Source organism: Lepisosteus platostomus, chromosome 7 (genome assembly GCF_059453375.1).
Source record: "Lepisosteus platostomus isolate fLepPlt1 chromosome 7, fLepPlt1.hap1, whole genome shotgun sequence".
NCBI classification, from domain to species: domain Eukaryota; kingdom Metazoa; phylum Chordata; class Actinopteri; order Semionotiformes; family Lepisosteidae; genus Lepisosteus; species Lepisosteus platostomus.
In genome coordinates, this window is record NC_142617.1 from 63788481 (window position 1) to 63812484 (window position 24004).

The window sequence follows — 24004 nt, forward strand, 5'->3', positions numbered from 1 at the left end:
AGCTTAGTTACTCTTTGTATTTAAAGATTGTGACGTTGCTACCCCAAGTTAAAAATATAGCTCATGTTGCAAGTCTTTTTACAGTGATAAATGACTTTTAGTTGAATGTCCCTTTTCCACAAAGGCTTTGAAAGAAGTACTGGAACTAATTGTTCTCAACAATTACGGCCTGCATTTTAAAATGAGCAATGAAAGTATTTTTATCAGATACAGCGGAGTAGAAGTTGAGATTGAATAAGCCTGATATGAATTTCTCAACCCAAGAGTATACAACAATATATCCACTGATATCTTATTTTGTATTTAAAAAAAATCTAAAATCAATACTGCAACCGTGCAAATTAAACCAGAAAACTGAAGCAACAAGGGAAAAAAAAACTTGTGTATAGATCTTAGCCTAATACATTGTTTGCTTTTGAAAGATAGATAATATTACACAGCATTATGGTGTGAAACAGCTTGTAAAATTCAGCGTGAGCTTTCAGAAAGGCTTGGAATGTCTCCCTCTAGTCGTAAAGTAATTCATCTCCTCAGGGTGGCACGACTGGGGGAGGGTCCTGTGTGTCTATATCCTCCTTTTGATATCCCGAACAGTTGGCTGGCCACAGGAAAGGCACTGGGAAACCACATCACACACCAGCAAAAGGAAGAGGTCAGCAGTGCCAAAGGGCTGCATAAATACCAACTAACTTCCCTATCCACAAAAGGCACATTGAGTGTGATTGAAATGTGCCCATGTGTCACGTTCACAGAGATGCCCCAGCAGTTTTGCTGATGACAGTGCAGACAAGAAACAATCTTCTTCCCTCTATTTGACACACAAACATAAAGATCCACAACTATCATTGCTTTGAAGGCAATGGTGAGTGTTCAAATATAGTCAGTAAGCCTCTACCTAAACTATTCAGATCAACGGGCAGATTAATTTCAAAACGAAGAAGGATGCTTTCTTCTAGTAGAAGGAAATTGACTGTTTAAAACCCCAAAATGTTTTTCCTTGAAGACAGTCCAACACAATAACAAAGCGGTATAGAATAAATGTGCCTCTTAAAATGAATAAAACCTTTCTGTTCCTTTGTGCACAGCAATACATTTTTTCCCCCCACAAGAGACCCGTATGGTTTCAAAAGGAATAAGCGACTATAGTTCCATTGCAGCAAATCAGTTTATTTAACAATATTACACTAGTATATAACTAGAAAGTAGTCGAACACAACAATGTCAGCTTAATCGTGAAACACTAACATTTTGTCCATGACCTTAAAACCCATGCATTGTTAAAACTGTTGGAATTACCAAAACAAAATCAGGTACAATACAGCCACACCGGTTGAATACACTAATCTGCCTAGGTCTGTGGAGGCCGGGAGGAGACTTTATCCAAATGGACTGGCAGGCCATTTCTGAAGGACATGGCAACATACTTCATGCGGGCCCTGACCACAGCCACATACTCGTTGTCCATCAGCCGGACGTTGGTGGTGGGCATCCTGTACTTGCTCCAGTGAACCAAGCCCACCCGGTTCTTGTACTGGAGCTTCTTGTCCTGCAGGTCGAAGACCTGCATGACCTGGTCCATCTCCCCGTGGAGGAAGGTGTTGAACGGCCGCCCGAAGATTCCGCGGTCCTGCATCAGCTGGGTCCAGTCCTGGTTGGTGTTCGGGACCGGGGAGGGGTAAATGAGATGACGTCTTAGGAAGTCCTCGTGCGTGGCCCTTTTGCTCCGAGCCCGGGTTTCGGGCTGTCCGCAATGGCAGTGGTAGACGGAGGCTGGCTCCTTCAGCAATTCAACGAGTCCCGTCGTGTACTCTCCTTGCTTCAGCGAGAGCCCGGCTCCTGCTTCCTTTTCATCCCCTTTCCTCAGCTGAAGGACACAGCCCCCGGAGACAGTCACTCTCACCACACAGTCCCGGCTCGTTCTTAAACTGCCCTCCTCTCCAGGCTGCAAAAAGACTTGCTGGCAGCCTTCAGAAAAAAGTTGGGCGCAAGAGGTTTTGGTTTCTGTGCCACGTTGAGAAATTTCAGTTAAGGCACAGCAAGAAACCTGGATATCCACAGCATCTGCAAGCACCAAAAGTGCAAGGAACACACAGTCTGTTGGCTTCATGTTCTCTGCTTTGTTGTCAAAGTAGCACTGCACTGATATTTACACAGTCAGCAAACACGGCACTAAAGTTCAGCCCAGCACAACATACAGTGTCAGGTCTGGAAATAAATAACTTCTTCAGCATAGTACGTTACATGAAACATGGTCTAAAGGTTTGATTAAAAAAACAGATCAACAGCAGGATTTATGGGTTAAGACTGTACGGAGAGAGTTTGTTTGTTTAACCTTTGGACAGTGTTGGGACACATCTCACTCAAAACAAATGTGCTTTTGTTTTAGTTTTATGCCAAAATTGTATTTATCTCTGCAGCATTGCATTTTTTTGGAAAAGAACCAGTTACTGCAGAGTTTCAGAGTGTATTGAATGATTAATTCCTATATCTTCAAAGACCCTGTTAGTTTTTAACAATGCAAGACAAGTTTTGTAGGTAGACCTTTAGTGCTTCGGTGGTGAATGGAGTTCTATCTTGGCTGAAAAAAGACATTTCCTGTACTTATCATTTTTGCAGCATGTGCAAAATAATAAAAAAGCAGCCGACAAATTACAAAACATACTTCTTAATCTTTTCAATCTGAATTTTTAACATTTTTGAACATTTTTGACACCAAAGTGTCGCAATCTATACCTGTACCTTTAAAACCTTTAGTTGCTGGTCTATAATGGAAATGTTACTAATTTAAATGCTGTACTGTAAAAAGAGATTAATTTAGAAAACGATGTAGTACAGTTCCAGTTTTTTAAAGCATGAATAACCTGCTCCATCCTTAAAATGAGAACTGAGCTGTCAGAGCTACTTCTTCACACCCAAGAATAACAGGCAGAATGCTGTGCCACAAATCTGAATGCATGTTTATTCCTATTTAATGTCACATGCCTGCAGCTGAAGTGGTTCTTTAGGCCTGTCATTTCCTTCTCCTGTGGTGGGATGCAGAATCCTGTGAATGGGAACAAAAGTTCTGAGTCGGGTCCTGTCTGCAGTCTGATCCATTGATGAACTCCTCCCAGTCTTCAAGCTGAAATATCAACAATGTTTTTGTCTTCAGATTTCATTCCCGAGCCTTACTGGGTAAAACCATGTAGCAGTACTACTAGAACTACGACTGTAACTGTAGGTTACATAGATGAGCATATCATGTACATAATGCTTCTAGGGTATTATACAATATGCATACTGTACTTAATACCAGGTTTATCAGGTAATACTCCAGAGTAATATAACTAACATGTATAAATCAATGTTTAAGCCCTTTTTAATTATATTCTTAATTTGACCATTTGACCAGATGTTCCTAGCAAATGTTTCTGCTTCTATTCTTGAAATGTGCTGGAGAATTAAAAGTGACCATACAATTATATCAAAGCAAAACATAATATTATGACAATGTGTGGGTAAATTTAATGTGCTATACTAATTCAATCACTTTAATGCACAGCAAACATTAAGGGAAAAAGAGCCATTTAGCGATCTTTTAATTAGTTTTGTTTTGAGTACTTTTCATCACATTTTCAATAGATATCTTTTCCAGCTAAGTTCACCATAGCAACCTTATTTAGAAATGTATATTGTAATAATTTATCAGAGAAGGGAATTTTAAGGGGCTTAAAATATTCATGGTAGGCTCGGAGATGATTCAAACCATTGACTTATTTCAGTTAGGTGAAATGACTTACAGTATATACTGTATACTGTAGCTGTATTTTAATGAACTCATGCATGTCACAAACCACACTCACCATGGAAGCTGCTGACTCACAAAACATTTATTCATGTCCATTTCCACAAGCCTGGAGACTGGAGATGGGAAGTGCAAAGTTGTGCAAGAAAAATCCGGAACATCTGCTTCTGACATTTGCCACATTGGGGTCACCATGGATATCATGTCCTTAGTTGCCCCTAGGGAAATGACTGCTTTGGTGCCCAAAACAGGCTCCAAATTTGAAAAGAAAAACAAGCAGATCTTAAAACAACTTGCCTGTAACTATAGCAAAAACTCCATTGCAGATGCAAAATTTCCTCTGAGTGCTTTTTATAGCTGAACAGTTTGACAGTTGTCATTAGAGTCATGCATCGTGAGTATGACATTTGTTTGCAATTAAGGCTGAACTGAAAGTCATCTTAGACAAGTACACAATTGGGAGACATTTGGCCTGACTGATGATCCTGTGAAAATGATTTAAATGATATATAATCAAATAAAATGGTTCCAGTGTTTTTCAACCACGTACACTGCAGACCTTTGTCTTTGTTTAATAGTAGTTAAGTTCTTCAACCACATTACAACAGACAAGGCAAAATCTGCATTTTATTAAAAGAAGCAAGATGGATATTTTGGAATTTACATAAGAAAATCCACATAGTCGTTTCTGAACACCAGTTTATGCTGTTTTGCTTTGGATTTTTAAATGGAGGTTCACCCCACAAAGAAATAGCTCTGGACACCTGTTTGTCAGCGAAGGAGGGCATGTTTGACAGGGGATCTTCTCTGGGACAGAGTTTGTGCCTGCTGAGCCTTCTTCCTCGGTCTTTTAAAGCTCTTTCTCTGAAGATCAGAAAACAAGCAGCAGTGTGAGGCAGCAATGGGATTCTCCTGGTCCCTGTTGGAGTGGAATCTGATTTACCAGCTGTAACACTTTTGTAACATCATCACAGGGTTTTCAAAAACCAACTTAAAAGAGAACCAAGCAGTCAAAGACAAACTTAGTTCAGGTGGGTAAATTGACTTCCAATTTCAGGGTACCGAATGCCACATTTTTACCATGGACATCACATCTCTGTACACCGTCATTCCCCATAATGACGGCCTTACAGCCCTCAAGCACACGCTGGACAAACGCACAGTGCTTGATCCACCCACCCACACCCTGGTACGCCTTGCAGAATTGGTTCTCACACTGAACGCATTCTCTTTCAATAAACTTTTTTACCAACTGGTCAGTGGAGTTGCCATGGGCACCAGAAGGGGACCCAGCTATGCCAATATTTTTGTCGGCTGGGTAGAAGAACGCTTCTTCGCTTCCTACACTGGCTATGTCCCTGACCTTTACAAACGATATATTGATGACTACGTCGGTGCCGCCACATGCTCCAACGATCAGCTTGAATTCTTCCTGCACCATTTCACCAACTTCCACCCGTCCCTCAAATATACGGTTAACATATCTTCCACCACTCTTCCGTTTCTAGACATCCACTTGTCTATCAACTACCCCCGACTGTCCACTTCAGGTTATTACAAACCCACGGATTCACACAGCTACCTCCTGTACAGCTCATTTCACCCCAACCACACTAAAAACTCTCTTCCCTTTTCACAGTTCCTTAGGTTACGACGATTATGCAGTGACGACATCGACTTCGAAAACCAAGCCCTCGAAATGTACTCATTTTTCATCAACAGAGGATACCCCAGCAGTGTGATTGACAGGGCCCTTGTCCGAGCCAAAAACACCCCCCGGACCATCAACCCGATCAGGAACTCCCGCCGTAACAACCGCATTCCTTTGGTGCTTCCTTACCACCCTAACACACTTCCTATCCCCAGGACCATTAACCAGAACTTTTTCATCCTACAGGATGATCCCTCCATTGGGGCCCTCTTTTCTGATCGCCCTATCATCTCATATCGCCGACCACCTAATCTGCGTAACCTCCTTGTTCACAGCTCCCTTGACCGCCCTCAGCAACCATCCACACCAGGCACTTTCCCTTGCAACAGAGCTCGCTGTATCACCTGCAAGTACACAGCCACCACCACACTCATTCAAGGCCCCTCAGGACAATTCCGGATCACCCAGACAGCATCTTGTACCCCCAGCAACCTTATTTACTGTATCTCTTGCAGTAAATGCCCAGCCATCTACATTGGGGAAACAGGAAGGAGACTTGGAGACCGCTTCAGAGAACACGTCAGGGCTGTGAAGATTAAAGATCTCTCCAAGCCCATTGTTTCTCATTTCACCTCTGATGGCCACGACCACACTAATCTCTCCGTCTGTGTTCTCAAAGACGGTTTTCCGAACTCATACATCAGAAAGACCACCGAAACTAAAATTATTCTGCAGCTAGGATCACACATTCTCCCTTCCCTTAACGACAGATTACTGTTCTTTTAAATTTTCTCCATTCATTGGAAGTTTCATTTCACACCTCTCTGCACCCATTCTGACTTCACACCTCTTGACTGGCCTCTCTGTCTGTCCCCTGCTCCCGCCTCTCACTCCTCCTCCCTCCCAACCTTTGTTCTCCCGCTACTTTACCTTTGCCTACTGCCCTGTCTCTCTCACACCTGAAGAAGGCTCCACAGCCGAAACGTTGTGTTCTCTTTCTTCTTTTTTTCAGCATGGAATAAACCTATTACTTGTTCCAAAGACAAACTTATATTTATTGTATTAAGAAAGTATTTTAAAATATACTTAATTTCAGGTTATTTTGTGGTTTGACTTCCACTCAATTTTGAGCCAAACTTTTATATTTATACTTTTTTTCCAAATAAAGTATCAAGATCAAACTTTGCAAGTTGGATGTTGGGTCTAATGACCCACCCAGGAGCACCTAAGGGACCTGCTTATTAAGGATTTCCTATTTATTGATTTTTAACATTCAAAACAGTGCAACTGAGAGCACATTATGTTGTTTTTCAGGGTGGTCCTGTTTCTGAACACTGACTGCACCTGAGTTCAATCATGCATTACAAAGTCAGACAGCAGCAGGTGCCTTTCAGGTACCTTCGTCCCCCTGTCATTAGGGGTTCGATGAGGCAGACCCCTGCCCACTCCTCGGTGCTGTCCAGGGGGCCAGCGAGAGAGTATCCCAGAGACCCCCTGTGTTCAGGGGGCTGAGCCCTGTTCTGTCTCCAGCCATGCTTCTTCTGCAAGAAGATGGAGAGGGTCTGTTGTGTGGGTAGACTCCAGTTGCAACAGTCATTCTCTGTTTTTTTTTTACTTAACTGTGTAACATTTTTTTTGTGCATTTAACTTTTGTTTTACCGTTCACAGCTCAGTTTGAAATAGCTGTTATTCGTACACACGCACACGTCCTCTTTTCCATGAGCAGTTGAGACCTACTTCATTTTCTAGAGACAATCTAACAGGTTAAACCAAGGACAGAGAGGATACTTCAGTTTCACCAGTTGTGGAAATGCGTGCAATATATTATTTTAAACATCTGGTTGGCTGATTTTTATAATTATTCAGCAAAAGCTATTATCAGTGATAGGATTTGTGACTTTATCTTGATTATCCAAAAAGAGTAATCAAGTCATTTATTAGCAGACATGGCATAATGGTCAAACTTTGTTTTGGGGAGGGCAGAGAACAAAGAAGTGGAATCAAGTTTTGATCTTGGAAGATATTGGAAGAATCAATCTGCTATTCATCGCCATGCGTGAACAGCACAAAGAAATGCCACAATATCATGTTGAATATCACAAAAATGAGATTTAACAATCATCTTCCAAAATTCCAACTATTGAGCACATACTAGCCATAGCATGTCTTGTCCAGGCTTGCAGATATGTCAAGCCTATTCAGTATATATTCAGACTCCTGCCAAGCAGGGGTCTGGCAGGTACAGTATGTGGCTCTGCAGAGCAAGCAGATGTGGTCCAACTGTGGCGTGCGCATGGCTGTGTTCTGTGATGACCTCAGGAAAGCTGTCTCTTGTCTGATGAGAGTGGCAGGCAGACCCACTGGAGCCCAGAGTCCTGTCTTCTCTGACTGCACACACTCTGAGAGAAGTGTATTAAAAGCATCTAAAAACTAAAGTAGGAAGCTGTCATTGGTGGAATTCAAAGTTCAAAAAGCTCAAATATCACGTAACACGAACTGTTGCTGTAGCAGAAAAAACTGCGGTACTTTAATGTGAGAGTCACATTGGCATTTATTTTAATAATGCATTCCCACAGTTTACCCACTCATGGAATTACTGTTATTGTTTATTAACTTGCTGCACACTTGTTTAGTTTCAATTGTGATACAAAAAATGATCATATTTATCAGGTATAATCTGTGGTATCATTTTTACCACTTTGTCTTAGATACAACTATTCACTATACTTCTTTGGTTTTTAAAGTGAGTGCTTTATAAGTCAAGTTTAAGCATTGGACTAACGGGATCTGTTTTTTTACTGTTCTTCGATCACGCAGAGTTTCTTTTGTACCTTACAGAGCCCTGCCTGCAGTCTCCCACTGTGCAGTGCCTGTGATGAAGTCTACCGATTGTGCTGCCAGTCTGTATGTGTGAACATCACCTTCCAATGGGCCGACAGCTCAGTCCTGTGCATCACTCCCTCAAGCATGACGAGAGAGAGGAAGGCTGTCAAGCCCTGAGGTTGTTGTTCACTGGTGTACAAATTCAATCCAACTTCAGAAAGCATAGCCATCAAAGGTAAGTAAGCTCCCTCGTCATTGTGCACTGCATTTCAAACCAGGAAGTTCGAACTGCAGATTAATCTCAAGAGAAATTAATTTTTGTGTTTTCAGTCACTTGATACGTGATTACAGTACATGGGATAAGGCCGACTGAACAGAATTCAAACCATTTTCATACCGGTGTTATCTTTTCAGAGAGGCCTGGATGTGCAGAAACTGTCTTACAGCTAAATGTCTGGCACACCTAACAGAATAACACAGGCACAAAAATAAATGATGAACAAACAGGTAATTATGCTAGAATGCAGTGATCTATCCAGGGAAAGGGAGAAACACAGGAAGCTTGGCTTGTGGCCAGTAGTATTCTACCTGCTTCTCACTTTCCAGGGTAACAGGTGTGACACATTTTCTTCTGGAGTCTCCATTCTCAATGGTACAGCAGGACCTGTAAAAAAAATCAGGACCAGAAGGAAATTAGCTAATTAGGAAATTAGAAGTATCTTCTGCGCATAATCTTCCACGGTTTTACTTTTAGCTACCCGTTAAAGACTGAAACTTTACCTAGTTAACTTTGAACGAGTTTATGCAAATTCAATGCAGATATGTAAGATATACTCTCTATTCACTAGCAAAGCAGCTCACTGAATAATTCTTTGACAGATTGATCAGTTATCAGATCTTTATTTTTTTGTTTTAATATTTGTGATTTTACTTTTTATAGGAGGGGAGAAATTACTGAAACTATGAATCCCCTAACTATCCAGTCTGACTGTATTATGATTTTGGACCACCTTTGTCATCAGACACAGAAAAGCACATACATGTCTTTACTGATGGCTCGACCTTTGACCTCCAGCGGAGAGTTTCCTGGGACTTGGCAAGAGGTTTGTGCTGTTGAATGAGTGTGGCTGAGCGATCTGCAAGTCACTATGAAATTAAGATATGGGAAAGTTAGACTGTCTCTCTTTGACAAGGTTATGAGGTTTTATAGGCATGTAGCTGTAGCTGAATATAATTTCAACTACATTCATTTTAGTTGAATGTAATTCATTATTTCAGGTATAACCTTATTTTAATTCAAGCTTGCAACTATGGTCAAAAAAGCTTGCTAAAATGTTGTGTTGGGTGTTGTTGTCATGGAACAAAATGACACCTCCTAGGGTAAATTCTGCTTTATGAAATTCTGCTGAGCAGATTCATGAAAAATGCCCAGAGTGAACTTCAGCATGCTGCGTTCAATAGTTTGTGCAGTTTGAGAACACTTAAATACACGTCAGTGACTCCCTTAGTTGGGCTGCAGGACTAACCTGTCCTTTCCAGCTGTGTGGGGGAATTCCACACAGCTGCTTTGGCAAGTTCTTCCGTCACAGGCCCAGCAGAACACAAGTCCATATAAGAGGTCTTGGAGGTCACACCTGGCAACCTCTGGCCTGGGAAGAGAAGATGTGGCAGGCAAATGGGAGGACGTCTTTATGAGGTAAACATGGTCGCTGAAGTGGGTCCTTGTCCGGCACCCATTCACTGACATGTATTGAAGCAGAAGGAACTGGACAGTGCCTGTATTACTAAAATTATACAAGGAGGGTTTCATGTCAGTTATTTTGTGTTTAAATTTTTTAGGGAAAGGAAGTCGCATTTAATGACTGGACGAGCTAAATACTTCCATTGACCTTGTTATATGTTAAAAAACGTTAAAAACCCCTTACTTCTCCCAAACATCAAGACAAAAAGTATTTTGACCCTTCCCAGCTTAGACAAAAATGGTTATGGGAGCCCTTTTTTACAGATTAAATTTAAAAGCGAGCCATTGTTTACCTCTCAGCCATCTTTCCTGATAGCATATTCCTAGCCTTAAAAAAATAAAATGTATTTCTTAAATTGTTCTCTAAGTGATAAACTGAAAATGCCCTCTTTTATTTTTAGCCCTGTGACAGCTCTCCACCCACTGTCACAGACCAGGCTCCGAGACTGTGAGCTCCTGCAGAGAATTAAATCTGAGAATCACACAGCAGACAGCTTTCTGTGAAACAGAATAGCACAGGCTCATCATCTGCCAGACAGCAGGAACTGTTTTGTATTCAAGGCTGTGGATTTTATCACTTCTGAATCCTGGCATGAATGATCTATTTTTATAATCGGATCGGTAGTAGCTGTCCTTCGCAAGAGGTAAAATAAAAAATAGTAACAATTCTGATATTCTCTGAAGGAGGACAAAACAAAGCAGTCTTGCATTAGTACAAGAATTAGTAAAGAATTAAAGATGTGCTCCTTCATTACATCTGCGTCTGCTGCCTCTGCCAAGCCCTGACGAGCTTGGTATCGGAGAACCCTCAAGGCTTTCTGAACTAACTGACGAAGCAAACTGCCGGCGATGTGTTTATTTCAACTGCTTTCAGAAATCTTAGGATTTAACTTCACAGTAACTGCGCAAAGAAGGAGTCGAACATCTCATTTTCTGCCTGTTTGAAAATTGAAAGGAAATACTTAATATTTAAGTATATGCCATACCACAAGTGTAAATCACAGCTAATAACTCGGTGAATAGCCAACAAGCTGTAAACACCAGCCAGCACTGTTAGAAGTGGAGGAGCTCTGAATGTTGACATTCAGAATATTGTACCTCTTCCAAAGTGACAGACAATAAATATTTTGATCTTTCCCAGCTTTAACACTTTTGCCAAGTTTTTGCTTTTACAGCTTTAGATTAAACATACCCTTGGCCATTTTTTGCCCTTGTTCAGTGTCTGTCTCAGCCCGGTGCCCCATCATGCAAATGTCAGCCTGGACTTCTGCTGCTGACTGAGACAAAGAGTGCAGTTAAGAAAATGAAATGAAACTCAGGCAACAATCATACCATGCAGAGCACTGGCAATTTGAGCCTATTCTCCTCTGTGGCACAGCAGGAGCAAGGCAGGCTCCACTTAATATGAACAAAGGCACGTATTCTTCACATACATCAGAAGACCATACCTTCCTCATGCCTTTTTGTTTGGATTTGTTTTTTCTCTCTTGCGTGGGATTCAAATTAGACTGAACGACACCAATGCTATATTATTGTCTCTGTGTGACAGGAACACATCACATTGGATCTGGAAATGGTGTGAAAGTTGATTGCTTAAGTAAATGATAAAACAAGTTAACACCATATCTGCAAATGTTTGCCATGGCCAATGAACACACAACTCTGAAGTTAAAAACTTTTTAATCCAAGACTCAGAGCCAAAAGATGTTTTGTTAAACTATTTATTTTCAGGCCATCTGCATTACTAAAGAAATTCAAGGTGAAATTAATTAATCCATAAGCTGCCTCGGGTCAGCACCCATAATGCAACCCAAACAGGATGACAGTAAAAATGAATATCATAGTTATTATGTAATACTTCATAATAACAAACAGAACTCTCCTCTTTCAAAATCTCAAGCACCCTTAAATGCAATCACACCATTCTGAACTATTCTCATAACCTATTTAAACAAAATATACACTGATTTATTAACCCTTTGAAGTCATGCCACCCTCTTCATTTGTGATCCATTATTTATCCCAGCACCCCTTCAAAGCCCTGACACCCTGCCCCTGATTCCCTGCCCTGGAGGCCCCTGAGGATGTACCAGGCCGTCGCCCCTTTCTCTCACTGCCTCACTGCCCAGGACCAGAGGTTCCCACGGCGACAGGCGACAGTCCTCCACAGGCCCTTCAGGTGCAACACCAGCCTCAGGCATTCCTTAGATAACCAAGGAAATAGATATAATAACAGGAGGAGAGATGAAAAACAGAAGGGACAAGAAGACCTTACAGAAGAGTAATAATTTCCAAGGCAGAAGGAAGAATTAGCAGGTTGTGTAATAATAACTGACAATACTGAGCCTCAGACTGGCATCTTATTCCTGGAAATGTCTTAAATGTTGTAAACATTTATAATGAAATAAAAAGGATACCAATCGTTGTTTTCAGCTCATTTTGCCCCTCTTTGTGCTGTTCTGTACGCAGGCCTCTAGGCAGCGCCAGTGCTGCTCGTTCTGCCTGCTCTGCCCCCGCCCGCGCCCTCTCGCTCCCAGCTCTCCGACTCCAGCTGACCGAGACGGAGATCCTTCCGGTGCCGAGACCAACAGAGGACTCAGTTCCATCCTGCTCCAGGGCTGAGGAGCAGATCTGCAGGGGAGAAAACATATTTTTAAAGACATTTCAAACATGTGGCTACTTAAAACATATTAACATTCAGTCAGTAAACCATCCTGCTTAGCACTGAGGTAACTTGTGTTAAAGGCCTTATATAAATGAGTAGTGACTATAATAAAAGCCATGGCCCTGTGCAATAAGTATCCATCAGGCATGCAACAGTCAGGATCCGTGCCAGAGTCAGTATGATTTGGACAGCAGTCTGCTAAAAACCAGCAGTCATATCACTCTGCAACTCACAACTGCAGTCCACTGAAGCTTAGCAGGTGTGAGCCTGGTCAGTACCTGGATGGGAGACTCCTGGGAAAAACTAAGGTTGCTGCTGGAAGAGGTGTTAGTGGGGCCAGCAGGGGGCGCTCACCCTGCGGTCCATGTGAGTCCTAATGCCCCAGTATAGTGACAGGGACACGATACTGTAAACAGGCGCTTTCCTTCGGATGAGATGTAAAACCGAGGTCCTGACTCTCTGTGGTCATTAAAAATCCCAGGGCGTTTCTCGAAAAGAGTAGGGGTGTAACCCCTGGCCAAATTTCCCATTGGCCTTTACTAGTCATGGTCTCCTAATAATCCCCACTCTGCTCTCCTCCCCACTGATAGCTGATGTGTGGTGAGTGTTCTGGCGCTCTATGGCTGCCGTCACATCATCCAGGTGGGGCTGCACACTGGTGGTGGTGGAGGGGATCCCCATTACCTGTAAAGCGCTTTGAGTGGAGTGTCCAGAAAAGCGCTATAAAGAGTGTAAGCAATTATTATTATTATTATTATTATTATTATTATTATTATTATTAAAAACAGAAAACAATTAACCTCTTTCTCAGCGTTGGTGATAAAGCCTGTTCTCCTCTCCTCCTGCCCCTCATCAGGTCCAGAACCGTGCCCAGGCTGCAGGCTCTCTGGGCTGGTGATGTCAGCGCCGTGATCCAGCTCACCTGGAGCAGCCCAGTCGTCCTCCTGCAGCACATTCTCAGTTTCAGCACTGCCTGCTACCACCAGCTCACCACAAGCTCAGGAAAAGAGCTTCCTTACATTTCCAGGTAACAGGAATAAGGAGCAGTTTCCCTGTTATCAACATTCACAAATGCATACATAATATCTTGTGTATTATACTCTTGTATGCTGTTTTTTACAACCCACCATTTTGCAACCTAAATTAAAAGCATAACCTCAGTTCTAATTAAGGGTAATGCTCTCAAACTATCAGGGCCCCAGTGCTCTTGAAATATGACCTACAGTATTCCATCACTGAGATATTAAATAGGCTTCAGTTAAAAGTATTGTTACAATAATCCCTTTTTAAATCTCTATGTTTAAGTTCCTCCTAGAAATGAAACAATGGTACTGGCACCCAGATGCCCTTATAACTCAATATCTTTTTTTTTTGTTTTTGTAAATCTAGCTTTGTCACTCATGTTCCCTGCACTTAGAGATTCCTGACTTCAGGCCCTGTGCTGGAGGAAGGGGGCGTGTGGGGGCTGTTACCGGCAGACGCAGCCGGTTCTCTCTGTGCCAGTGTCTGAGCTGGCGAAGCTCCTCTTCATGTGCCTGCTCAGCTGCCTGCACAGCCTGCCCTTCCCTTGCCAGCAGCTCTGGAACACACACAGGGCCACACTCAGCGCCCCATTGCCGATGCTGCTATTGAATGAGCAGCACTTTTCAATCCTCACACCTCACATGGACTGTTCTCACAGACCAACCATAAAAGCAAATGGATGGTGTCAAAAAGCAAAATGTAAAAATAATAGAAAAATTTAAGTGGAAGAATTAATGAGACCTGACATTGAGAGATCCTTCTATCATGGCAGCTGAAAAAGACAGAAACCCCAGTTTACAAATTGTGCATGTGGCACTCTTCACTATTGGCTCATCAGAAATCAACATACCTGTAGAAGACCAGAGTCAGATGGCAAAGGTTGCGAGGTGGGGAGTAGACAAATAAGAAGTCAGATGAGTACTAAGGTGCCAAGCAATTTAGAGCCTTGTAGGTGAGCATTAGGATTTTGAAGTCAACTCAAAAACTAACAGGAAACCAGTTCAAGGACTCCAAGACCCATGTACTGTAATGTGCTCACTTGCACACAACCTGGTCAGGATTCTAGCTGCTGAATTCTTAACATATTGGCGTTTGTTCAGTGTAGATTTAGATACCCCAGCGAGTAGGGCATTGCAGTAATTAATTTTAGAAAAGACAAATGTGTTGACCATCTTTTCTGCAAAATGAAATAATGATGCTTTTACAATAGAACATGTAATGGTGAATTCCATGCTGAAAGGAAAAGAAAAGAGACAACGTCTCTGAAGAAGGCTCCACAGCCAAAACAATGTCCCTTTCTTTTCCATTCAGCATGGACTTAACCTTTACCTGTTCCTTTGTAGCCTATGTATGTTTTCGCAGCTACCTACTCAGTATTTTTACAATATTCTGCACAAGGGTGTGAAAAGTCAAACCAGGGTCAAATACCACCTCTAAATTCTTCAATACAGATTGAAATTCAAACCCAGTGCCATCCACAGATAGGATTACGGCATTGGCTTCACTGTAACAGGTAACAGGAGGTGCCGAGTAGCAGGAGCTAAGTCTTTTCGCAGTTTAAGTGAAGGAAATTTTGAGTCATCCTGTTTTTTAGATGCAATCAGAGACTGCAGAAACAGCTGCCTTAGTGTCCAGGTTCATACGGGCATAGCCGTTAAAGGACTAATGTGCTGTCAGGCTCAATTCCGAAGCTGATTTCCAGTCAGTATAATACGTCACCATGGAAATTTGACCTGACCCTCACTTCTCTCACGGTACCTCTCTGCAGTTCCTGTGGGCTGCTCTGCTGCAGATTCACCCTCTCATTCAGTTCCTCCGTAGTAGTCTAAAACACAGACACAGAGGACCTTCAGACACAAACAGTTGAATCAGGCAAATCATGAGAGACTGCAACCATTTTTAATCTGCCAAAGAGCAGCAACATTGAAAGGACACATCTCAGTACGCATGAAAGCTAGAACATGGTACCTACAAATGTGACGTAAATAGACTGAGAACTGTTGCCTACCAGTGGTTGGTAATCCTTTCTCAGCGCTCCTACAGTCACCTCACTACATGTTCGAATTAACAGGGTTTAGAGCACAGCTGCTATCCACAAAAAATCACAGGAGATAAATGAACTCATGTTTCTTTGACTGTCTCTGTGTTTTAACTGTTTACACCTTCCTCACAACCTCGCACATAACCCGCGGAGAGCAAGCATTCACAGAGAAGCAGAGAAGATACCACCTGAAGAAAAACTGAACAGAACTAAACAGAGCTGTGTGGATTACAAGGATTTATTTAGGTGTACATCCGTGGCATCTGGGACACTTTACAGACTAAAAACAAAAAGACGCAATAAGACAAAAATAAAATCAGGAATCCTACTCCGTTGGGCCCCTGAGCAAGGCCCTTAACCCCAACTGCTCCAGGTGTGCTGTACAAAGGCTGACCCTGTGCTCTGACCCCAAGCTTCTCCCACTGTCTGTGTGTCTCATGGAGAGCTAGCTGGGGTATGTGAAAAGACAAATTTCTAATAGATAGATAGATACTTTATTGATCCCGTGAGGGAAATTGCAGCGAAATGCAAGAAATCGTAAAGGGTTAAAGTGATGTTATTAAATAAAGATAGTGATAGAACAGCTTGAAAAAGGAGAAAAGGCAGGCTGAATTGAAAGCCTGACTAAACAGATTCTGTATGTCTTGAATCTTGAAGTTTAAATTCCTGTGAGTGGTGGGAAGACAGTTCCAGAGTTGTGGAGTTGTGGAGCAGCTGCAGGTGCACACACTGAGATGCTTGTATCTAGAAGAAGAGACATCTAAAAGGAATGCTTCAGCAGATCCTAAAGCTCTGCTTGGTACACAGGGAGTAATGAGAGATGCTGCGTTTGGCAGGGACTTGCTGTGCAGGACTTTCAAGGTTAAAAGTAAAATTGTGAACTGAATGACTTGAGGAAAAAGGGAGCCAGTGAGAGTCACTAGTGGGGTCATGGTAATACAGAGACTGACCTCCACTTCAATAATAAATCAAAGTTAATAGCATTCATTTGCAGTGGAATACACATCTGCACAAAAAGAAAAGGTGTTTTTGTTGCTGTTCATTATTATTTAAATGAAAGTCTGAATTGAAATTCTGACATTGTTCAACCTTTTTCACAGCTCTTTGTCTTGGCACCACGTTCCATATCTTTGACCTGAAACTTGCTGTTCTCTTTCAGGTCCTGAAGAGGGCAGAGTAGTAGAGAGTAGAGGAGTTTATGGTCATAAAGAAAACCTGCACATATGCATTAAAGCAGAACATACTGCCCTTACACACACCACAAATCCGAAGCCTGGCCGCAGAAACAGCGTAGCTCATCTAATTTCCTCCTAAGAGATTTACTTCTAAACAATGGTTTTGTGACGGATAGATCTTCAAAGGAAGGCAGGCTCTGCGACTTCAGTAATGTTTCGCTAGATGCCACTATTGCTTTCCCACAGTGTTGTTTTAAGGGCAGATTTATTCCATCTCATCTTCAATTCGGGCAGTTTTTGGCTTTTCACACATTAACACCTAGGGACAGAGTTCTCTTGATTTAACTTCAAGGCAGCAAACATCACTCCATTACCTTTAGACCCGGCTGACTTTCAGAAACTTTATCTTTTAATTTTAATGACTAGTTTCCACAGGTTTGCTGTGCGTTACTGAACACGCGCCCTTGTTGTTTCTGTGTGCCACGTGACTAATGGATCTGTCTGCTGATGGTACCTTGGCGGCTGGTGTCTGGCTTCTCTCCCTCAACGCGCCCTCTAGCTCTGCGATGCGATCGGCGTGTCTCCTCACGTCCGCCTGCAGACGCGTGTTCTCCTCTCCCAGCTGCTGTCGCAGGCTGGCCAGACTGCTCTGCACAGGGGAAAGCCAACGTATATGCCCGTACAGCTCAATTAGACTTTATGTTAAAAGCTGACGTGGAGACTGTGGTTTTGTTCAGCGGATGGCATACAAGGCTGTCATTATTTCAGACTGAACTGAATGTGACCATTAAACTCTTACCTTCACCTTCAAACTATTGATTGCATGGTCTATGTAAATCTACAACTACTATATTTGTACATTATACATTACATTATTCATCTGTCTTTTTTGTATTACAAAAGTAAAAATTCGGAGTTTTGTTACATATTGCATGTTGTATCTGGAACCATTGGATTTCTGAAACTGAAACCTTAAAGTATATTACTTCTCATTGGCGAATTTGTGAATCTGTAATCAGTTTTCTATACAACGTTTCAGTGCCTCTTGAAGAGGTGTACAAAAGAAAAGCACAAGACAGGCTCACTCACACTACCACTGTACCTTGGTGGTGTCCAGCTGGGACTTATAAGACTGACACTCCTGTGACTTTCCCTCATTCTGCCTCTGCAGCTCCTTCACTCTCTGCTCCTTCTTCTTCAGCTCTGAAAGTGAAGAGAATTGTGTAAGTAAGCAAGTCTAACTCCACTGGCCAAGTACAAGGATCAATAACCTGCTGTATGTACTGTACTGATAAGTTGTTTGTGGCAGCTTTAAATGAAAAAGAAGGCCTTTTGTTTGCATTTGAGTGGGTGAAAGTAAAACGTGTTAGCAAAAACATTGACTATTATGCAGTTTTGGTCTCCACTGTCCAAAAAGGGCTACGGCTGTCAAACCTGGTTTAAAGGGATGTCTTACACGGACAGTTAAAAAGAAATGAACTTAACTTTTCAGGCCCTAATACAGTTATTCAGTCGGATGAATGGATGAAGACTGACTGGTCAATGCCCACCTGTCTGAGCCTTTACGAGCCTGTCTGTGAGCTTGAGGATGTCCACTCTGGCCTTGTCCACTGCTGTCTCCAGCTCCCTGTAAGGCCTGTATAACAAGTAGTTGCTTTTCCATTAGTGGACATTTTTTCTGTGGGCCTTCCCAGTTTCATTAGAGAAAGATTTCCAGCAAGTGCTGGGACAGAGAGCTTATTCAATTGACCTATGATGATATCAGGCACTCCTTGAGACTTCATGAAAATACAATGTTGTGTATGCACTTGTACAAAACAACACCTGTTAACTCATTGATGCTTCTTGGAGATGAGCCAAATAATAACCACAATATGTATAGGATTAGCAATGATTTGTGTTCCAAATTAGAAAAAAAGAAATGAAAAGACATTAAAAACAACTGTAGCTGGTCTGGACTCATAACGTGTGGAGTAGGATTTGTTGTCCAATTAGCAACACATGAAAGAGTCAGCTGTGTGAGCTTTTTAGGCTAATCAATGATAATGGTTACTACAGACATGATATACTGTACTGTGACTTATCACTTAATGTTTGATAAATAAAAGAAAACTGAAAAAACTACATCTGGCTACAACTGCAAAATATCCAACTGGGTGCAACTAAAGGAAGATATCAGAACAGCCCCATTAAACACATTTATTATGTGTAAGAGAGGAAAAGTAAAACCTTCGACCTTCTGAAAATATGATTGGTGGGATTTCCTTTTTTAGGAGTTTATATCTGTAGAAATAAGAAGTAGTAGAGATAAATTTTAACTTTTCTATTTTTTGTTTTATATTTTGTTCTGTGCACTGATTCCCTACTTATTCGAACAGCTGTTGCTGCAGGATAGGATTTACTTTATACCTTAAGACCATGTTCTGAAATGCACTGATGAAGCTTGGCATTCTCCACTATGCACAACAAGAAAGCTTCTCCCCTCTGTTGTGTCCTTCATCCTTTATAGAACAATGTTAGAAGGAATTTTGTCTAGAATATCAACTCAATGGCTAATGGAAATCAATTAAAATTGAATAAATAAAAACACATTGAGGAGGATATAGTTAAAATAATATCTGAAATAACTAAACTATAGGACAAATGACAAACTATCATTCAAGTATTTTTTCTAAATAGAGTCATATTCCTTGACATTATCAAAAGGTCCCAACCTCTTGTGCATGCTGGATGAGATCTTGCCATTCACAATACTGATGATCTCTTTGTTGATCTGGGCCAGTCTTAGAGTTGCATTTTCTGCACAGGTCAGGGCTTCTGTCACCTGCCAGAACAAGCATGCTTTTAAGAGGGACATTTATCCATATATTATGTTTCAGTGCGATGCCACATTTGCCAAATGATAGACAGAAGGTTAGACTTTGTGATTGGATGAACAGGTTATCTCTAATTGTACATTTCCAATCTTAAGGCTGAGGAACTCCAGTCCAGAAATAGTGGTAACAAGTTCATGGTACTGTGATATAAATCGTAAGGGACATGTTGATGTTGTTGCCTACCTTGAAGGCAACATCATCCAAATCCAGCTGTGGTTCTGGCTCAGTAGAGAGAGACAAGCTCTCTTCTTCTCCAGCTTTAGCATTCTGTATGAAAAACTATGTCAAAACCACCTGGTTAAAGTCAAAAAGGACCTTCACAGAGGTTAAACATGGCTTTGATTTAGATTAGCGATCCTAGCTATCTTGGGGTCTTACCTAGGACAAGACAGTTCTAGTGGAATTGTGCTTGAAATGCAAACGCCCCAGCTAGCCCAGCTGATCACACCCATGCTCACCTCATTGAGCTGGGAGAGGATAAAAGTCCTCTGTAAACACGCCTCTTGGTAGCCTACAATAAAGACTGTCAGCTGCTGCTGGTATTTCTTCTTCATCACTGGATTCCCCACAAGGGCTTCCAATTGGGCCTGAGGAGAGTGGAAGGTCTCATTCTTGGTTAAAGCTACAGCACATCTTTTTATACACAGTTCTTGACAGTGAAACCATACTTATTGCACTATGCACTTTGTGTAACTGTCCTAACAAGGCTCAAGGGAGAAATTCTGCAGAATTCCATGCAATTCAGTTCATCCACCATACTGGGAGGGACTAAAAAGCTTTTAGAAGGTCTGGAATTGTAAAACTATTCCAGGACCATTTCAAACCCTTTGGCTCTGATTAACATCATAGAACAACTTTCTATGATGACATTTGACACTCCAACCTGGGCAGCACAATGTCCGATGATGAATAGTTATCACAATGTTCTGTCTATAAGGTGCTGCACAATTCTTCATCACTGCACAGATGATCAGGGGTGGTGTGGTGGCTCTGTGGCTAAGTATCTACACCTGTGGCTGGAAGGCTGCTGGTGCATATCCCGTGGCCGGCAGAGGAATCCTACTCTGTTGGGTCTTAACCCCAACGGGTCCAGGGGCGCCGTATAAATGGCTGACCCTGCGCTCTGACCCCAAGCTTCTCTCCCTGTCTGTGTGTTTCACGGAGAGCAAGCTGGGGTATGCAAAAAGAAAAAATCCTAATACAAGAAATTGTATGTGGCCAATAAAGTGATCTGATCTCCTAATTAGAATAGAGAGGCGTTCCTCACAGACCTAGCAAAAACAGTAGTTTTGTGCACCACGTGAAAGATGAAATTATTCCATAGAAGGTGCAAAAACTGAACAACTGACATTTTTTTCATTAAGACCTCACACTCTCCAATTGTTAAACAGTCACTGATTTTGTGGTTGGAAAACATGCAAATGATGGAGTATTTCAAGACAAAAAATGCACAGTCTTGGCAAAAAAAGAAGAAATATCTGGAGCTCAATGGCAGTCAACATGGCTCTCACTGAATTACTCCTGTCTGTACTTGCCATGTCCTCCACAAACTCCATGCTGCCCTGCTGGAGTGTCTCCAGAGCCTGGTGATTGTTGTGAAGTTCAAAGTTCCGCACAGTCTGAAAGACAGCACCAATTAGAATAACCCATCTTTAATTTTAGCATAGGATTCACTCACATATGCCTAAAATACACTGACCAGACTCCTTTCTTGTTGATGAATCACATATGATTTGAAACGGACAATTTCCAAGTAAAACGAACACTTAAGCAATAAAACCAACAATTTTCAATGTAGGAACTCAAGGCTAGTCTACCTTCATTCCAATAATTAAAAAATAATAGAGTCCTCTGTTTTACCAGTTATGATTCAAGGTGGTAAAGCACTGTCGACGGTGTGCTTTGCACGTGTGTTCGCCAAGGAGCTATTTGGCTATGAAATGTCTGTGAAAAATATCGTCCAAAGTAGTTCCGGCTTACGTGATCGACCCTCTTCTTAATTTTTGCCAGTTCCTCTCTGGTCTCCTGCGATCGGCGAGCCAGACAACACTGCGTGTGGCCCGCCGGTGTCCGCCCATCCTCGGCGGTGAACGTCTCCTTGACAACCGTACCAGGCTGTTGCAGGCCGGCTGACCGGTCCGTACCCCGGGCGCTCATGGCGAAGACAAATTCCCTTGTCGACCTTGAGCTTGAACAGATCAATCTGCTGAAAAACCCCTTTACACGCAACGCAGACCTTCGTGAAGGTGAGAAAAACCGTACCATTCCTGACACAGTACACAATGTTACTCGTAGGTTAAAAAACGTTATTCTAAGTATTTTCAGTGAACGTCTCAGTGGCTTGCAACAGTACCGTTCACTAGAAATATATATCTTACAATAAATGACATATCTAAACAAAGCCTGTTTAAGTATTAAGTGTAAAAAATAGTTCATTTTAAATAAATAAGGTTTTCACTGAAGTGCAATGTAAATACTACTGTAGTGTAGTATAATTTACATTGTAAAGTGTAGTAATTAAAAAATATAAAAGTCCTAGAACTTAATAATTCTTCTTTAAACATCTAATAACGTTTATCCAGGACGAGACTTAGACAAGTTATCTTCAGTGAATATTAACGACAATTCAAAACGTTTTACCTGTTACGATTCAGTTCCATTTAAAAGCCTAACATCGCGCACCAGGACCCTGTTACAGTCCGTGTGCTCCACTAAGGCTGTTTAACAGATACGAGTAATTTTATACATCAACTAACAGCCACCCACAGCCCTTATGGTTACTATAAACAGTTGGGTTACTGTATCTAACACATACAAAGTAGCATAAAAGAATTCGACCGAAGCTTGCTTTTACACCAATCAGGTTGTTGACAGTGGATGAAACCAGCAATGTCCCCGCCCGTATGATTGTCAGATATTTATTACACACAACATCCAAGTGGCACATATTTAATGTACAAACACCTTTACATACTAAGAGGCTGAAAAAATACGTAAGATCATTTTTAGAACACTAGCAACTACCATCGTATGTACAATACTCTTTTTTTATTGATTGATAATATTTAACTGGGAACTTGAAGGGGTTTGAAAATGAGAACGGGAGACTTTTTACGGTTGCAACATTAGCGTTTTGGAAGCCGATACCCTGCATTCCTTCAAGAAAAGTCTGCGTGGGATCTATGGACCCGTGAGCTACTGCCAAACGGGTTAGTTGGGTTACAAACCTATTCATTCAGCCCTTCTTATGACATTATCAATTCAGCCCAGGCTTTATAATCCCAGCTGGGGAGAAGTTCTTTCACAGCAGACTCCCAACATAACCAACACAATGACAGACCAACTTTTACCAACAATGAAGTTAGTGCAACAGTGTTACAGCAGGATAAGAGAAGATAGTTAACTTAATAGGTCTCAAGTTCATGCACTTTCCTTTAGAGAGCCAAAACAACTCCCTAACATACTGTAGCATGTTACGACGAAATAAACCCAGGGATAAATCAACTGGAGAATTAAGTTATTAATGGGACCACGGCTGGGAATCTATCCGGAGGTTTATCTCTGCAAAGAGAGTTTTGCCCAACGGAACGAAAACTTCAGGACCCCTTACGCTGAGCTGAGTTAGCCAACACGCACTCAGTCAGGACCTTAAAGGGTTCAGCCTGTCTTCAGGAACGTACATTTCCCAGATTTGCCCATCTCTGTCCAATGCAAATTAAACAACGCTTTTCGCGACCACATCAGCTTTACTAATATACTCTGCTCTCCACTACTCTCTGTTTAAAGCGCAGTACCAAACCAACCCCCGCACGCCTCTTCATTGATTAGAGTGACGAGGCAAACAGCCGGCCAATAGTGAGGCGATATTTACCAGACTGACACATTCCTAAATTCTATTGGACAGCAAGCCAGCCAATGGCGAAGAGATGTATGACAGACTGACACATTCCTAAATCCTATTGGACGAGCAGCCGGCCAATGAAGCAGGACCGACGTGGCACAAGTCAAATCACACACTCAGAGGAGTTCAGCTTTTAGGATGAGTCCGGGATAAATGGCGATGTGTGAATTGAAATACCACCCTCGAATAGACAAGACCGATATGATTGTGCATCCAGCATTTTAATAAGGCATCACTAAAAGCAACCCCAACATTTAAAAACATTAATATTATACAAATTTGTCATCAGAAGATTATTTTCCTGCTTTGTACCTACTGTTTATT

At 41.8% G+C, this 24004-nt stretch overlaps 1 protein-coding gene across 6 annotated transcripts; it reads right to left on the bottom strand.

The window, feature by feature from the left end:
* Window positions 1–1146: 1146 nt before the first annotated feature.
* Window positions 1147–23630, bottom strand: LOC148659471 (uncharacterized). 6 transcript variants are annotated; one of them, XM_088641742.1, is made up of 23 exons: window positions 22420–23630; window positions 21760–21967; window positions 21315–21398; window positions 20238–20366; window positions 19963–20058; window positions 19618–19727; window positions 18454–18539; window positions 18006–18106; window positions 17418–17552; window positions 15446–15512; window positions 14137–14243; window positions 13465–13608; window positions 12417–12630; window positions 12090–12202; window positions 11192–11276; window positions 9785–9907; window positions 9299–9404; window positions 8847–8922; window positions 8656–8721; window positions 6834–6976; window positions 4549–4648; window positions 3843–4036; window positions 1147–3121 (listed from the first exon to the last, which is right to left on the bottom strand). In XM_088641742.1, the coding sequence occupies exons 1-23, from the start codon at window positions 22437–22439 to the stop codon at window positions 2965–2967; spliced, it is 2664 nt and encodes an 887-aa protein (XP_088497868.1). In that variant the 5' UTR covers window positions 22440–23630; the 3' UTR covers window positions 1147–2964. The 6 variants fall into 6 exon arrangements, 5 of the variants coding, with proteins under 5 accessions (XP_088497868.1, XP_088497866.1, XP_088497865.1 ...); XM_088641740.1 differs by lacking the exon at window positions 22420–23630 and having other exon boundaries at window positions 19963–20046; window positions 21760–22331; XM_088641739.1 differs by lacking the exon at window positions 22420–23630 and having other exon boundaries at window positions 21760–22328.
* Between the last annotated feature and the right edge of the window lie 374 nt (window positions 23631–24004).

Coding starts and splice junctions, on each gene's coding strand:
- LOC148659471 (XM_088641739.1), bottom strand. CDS start 22,215: ATGAACTATTTTTTACACTTAATACTTAAACAGGCTTTGTTTAGATAT. Junction 20,367..21,314: donor TGGAGTTTGTGGAGGACATG/GCAAGTACAGAC, acceptor CACTCTCCTCAG/GCCCAATTGGAAGCCCTTGT. Junction 19,728..19,962: donor TGGATGATGTTGCCTTCAAG/GTAGGCAACAAC, acceptor TTGTTCTGGCAG/GTGACAGAAGCCCTGACCTG.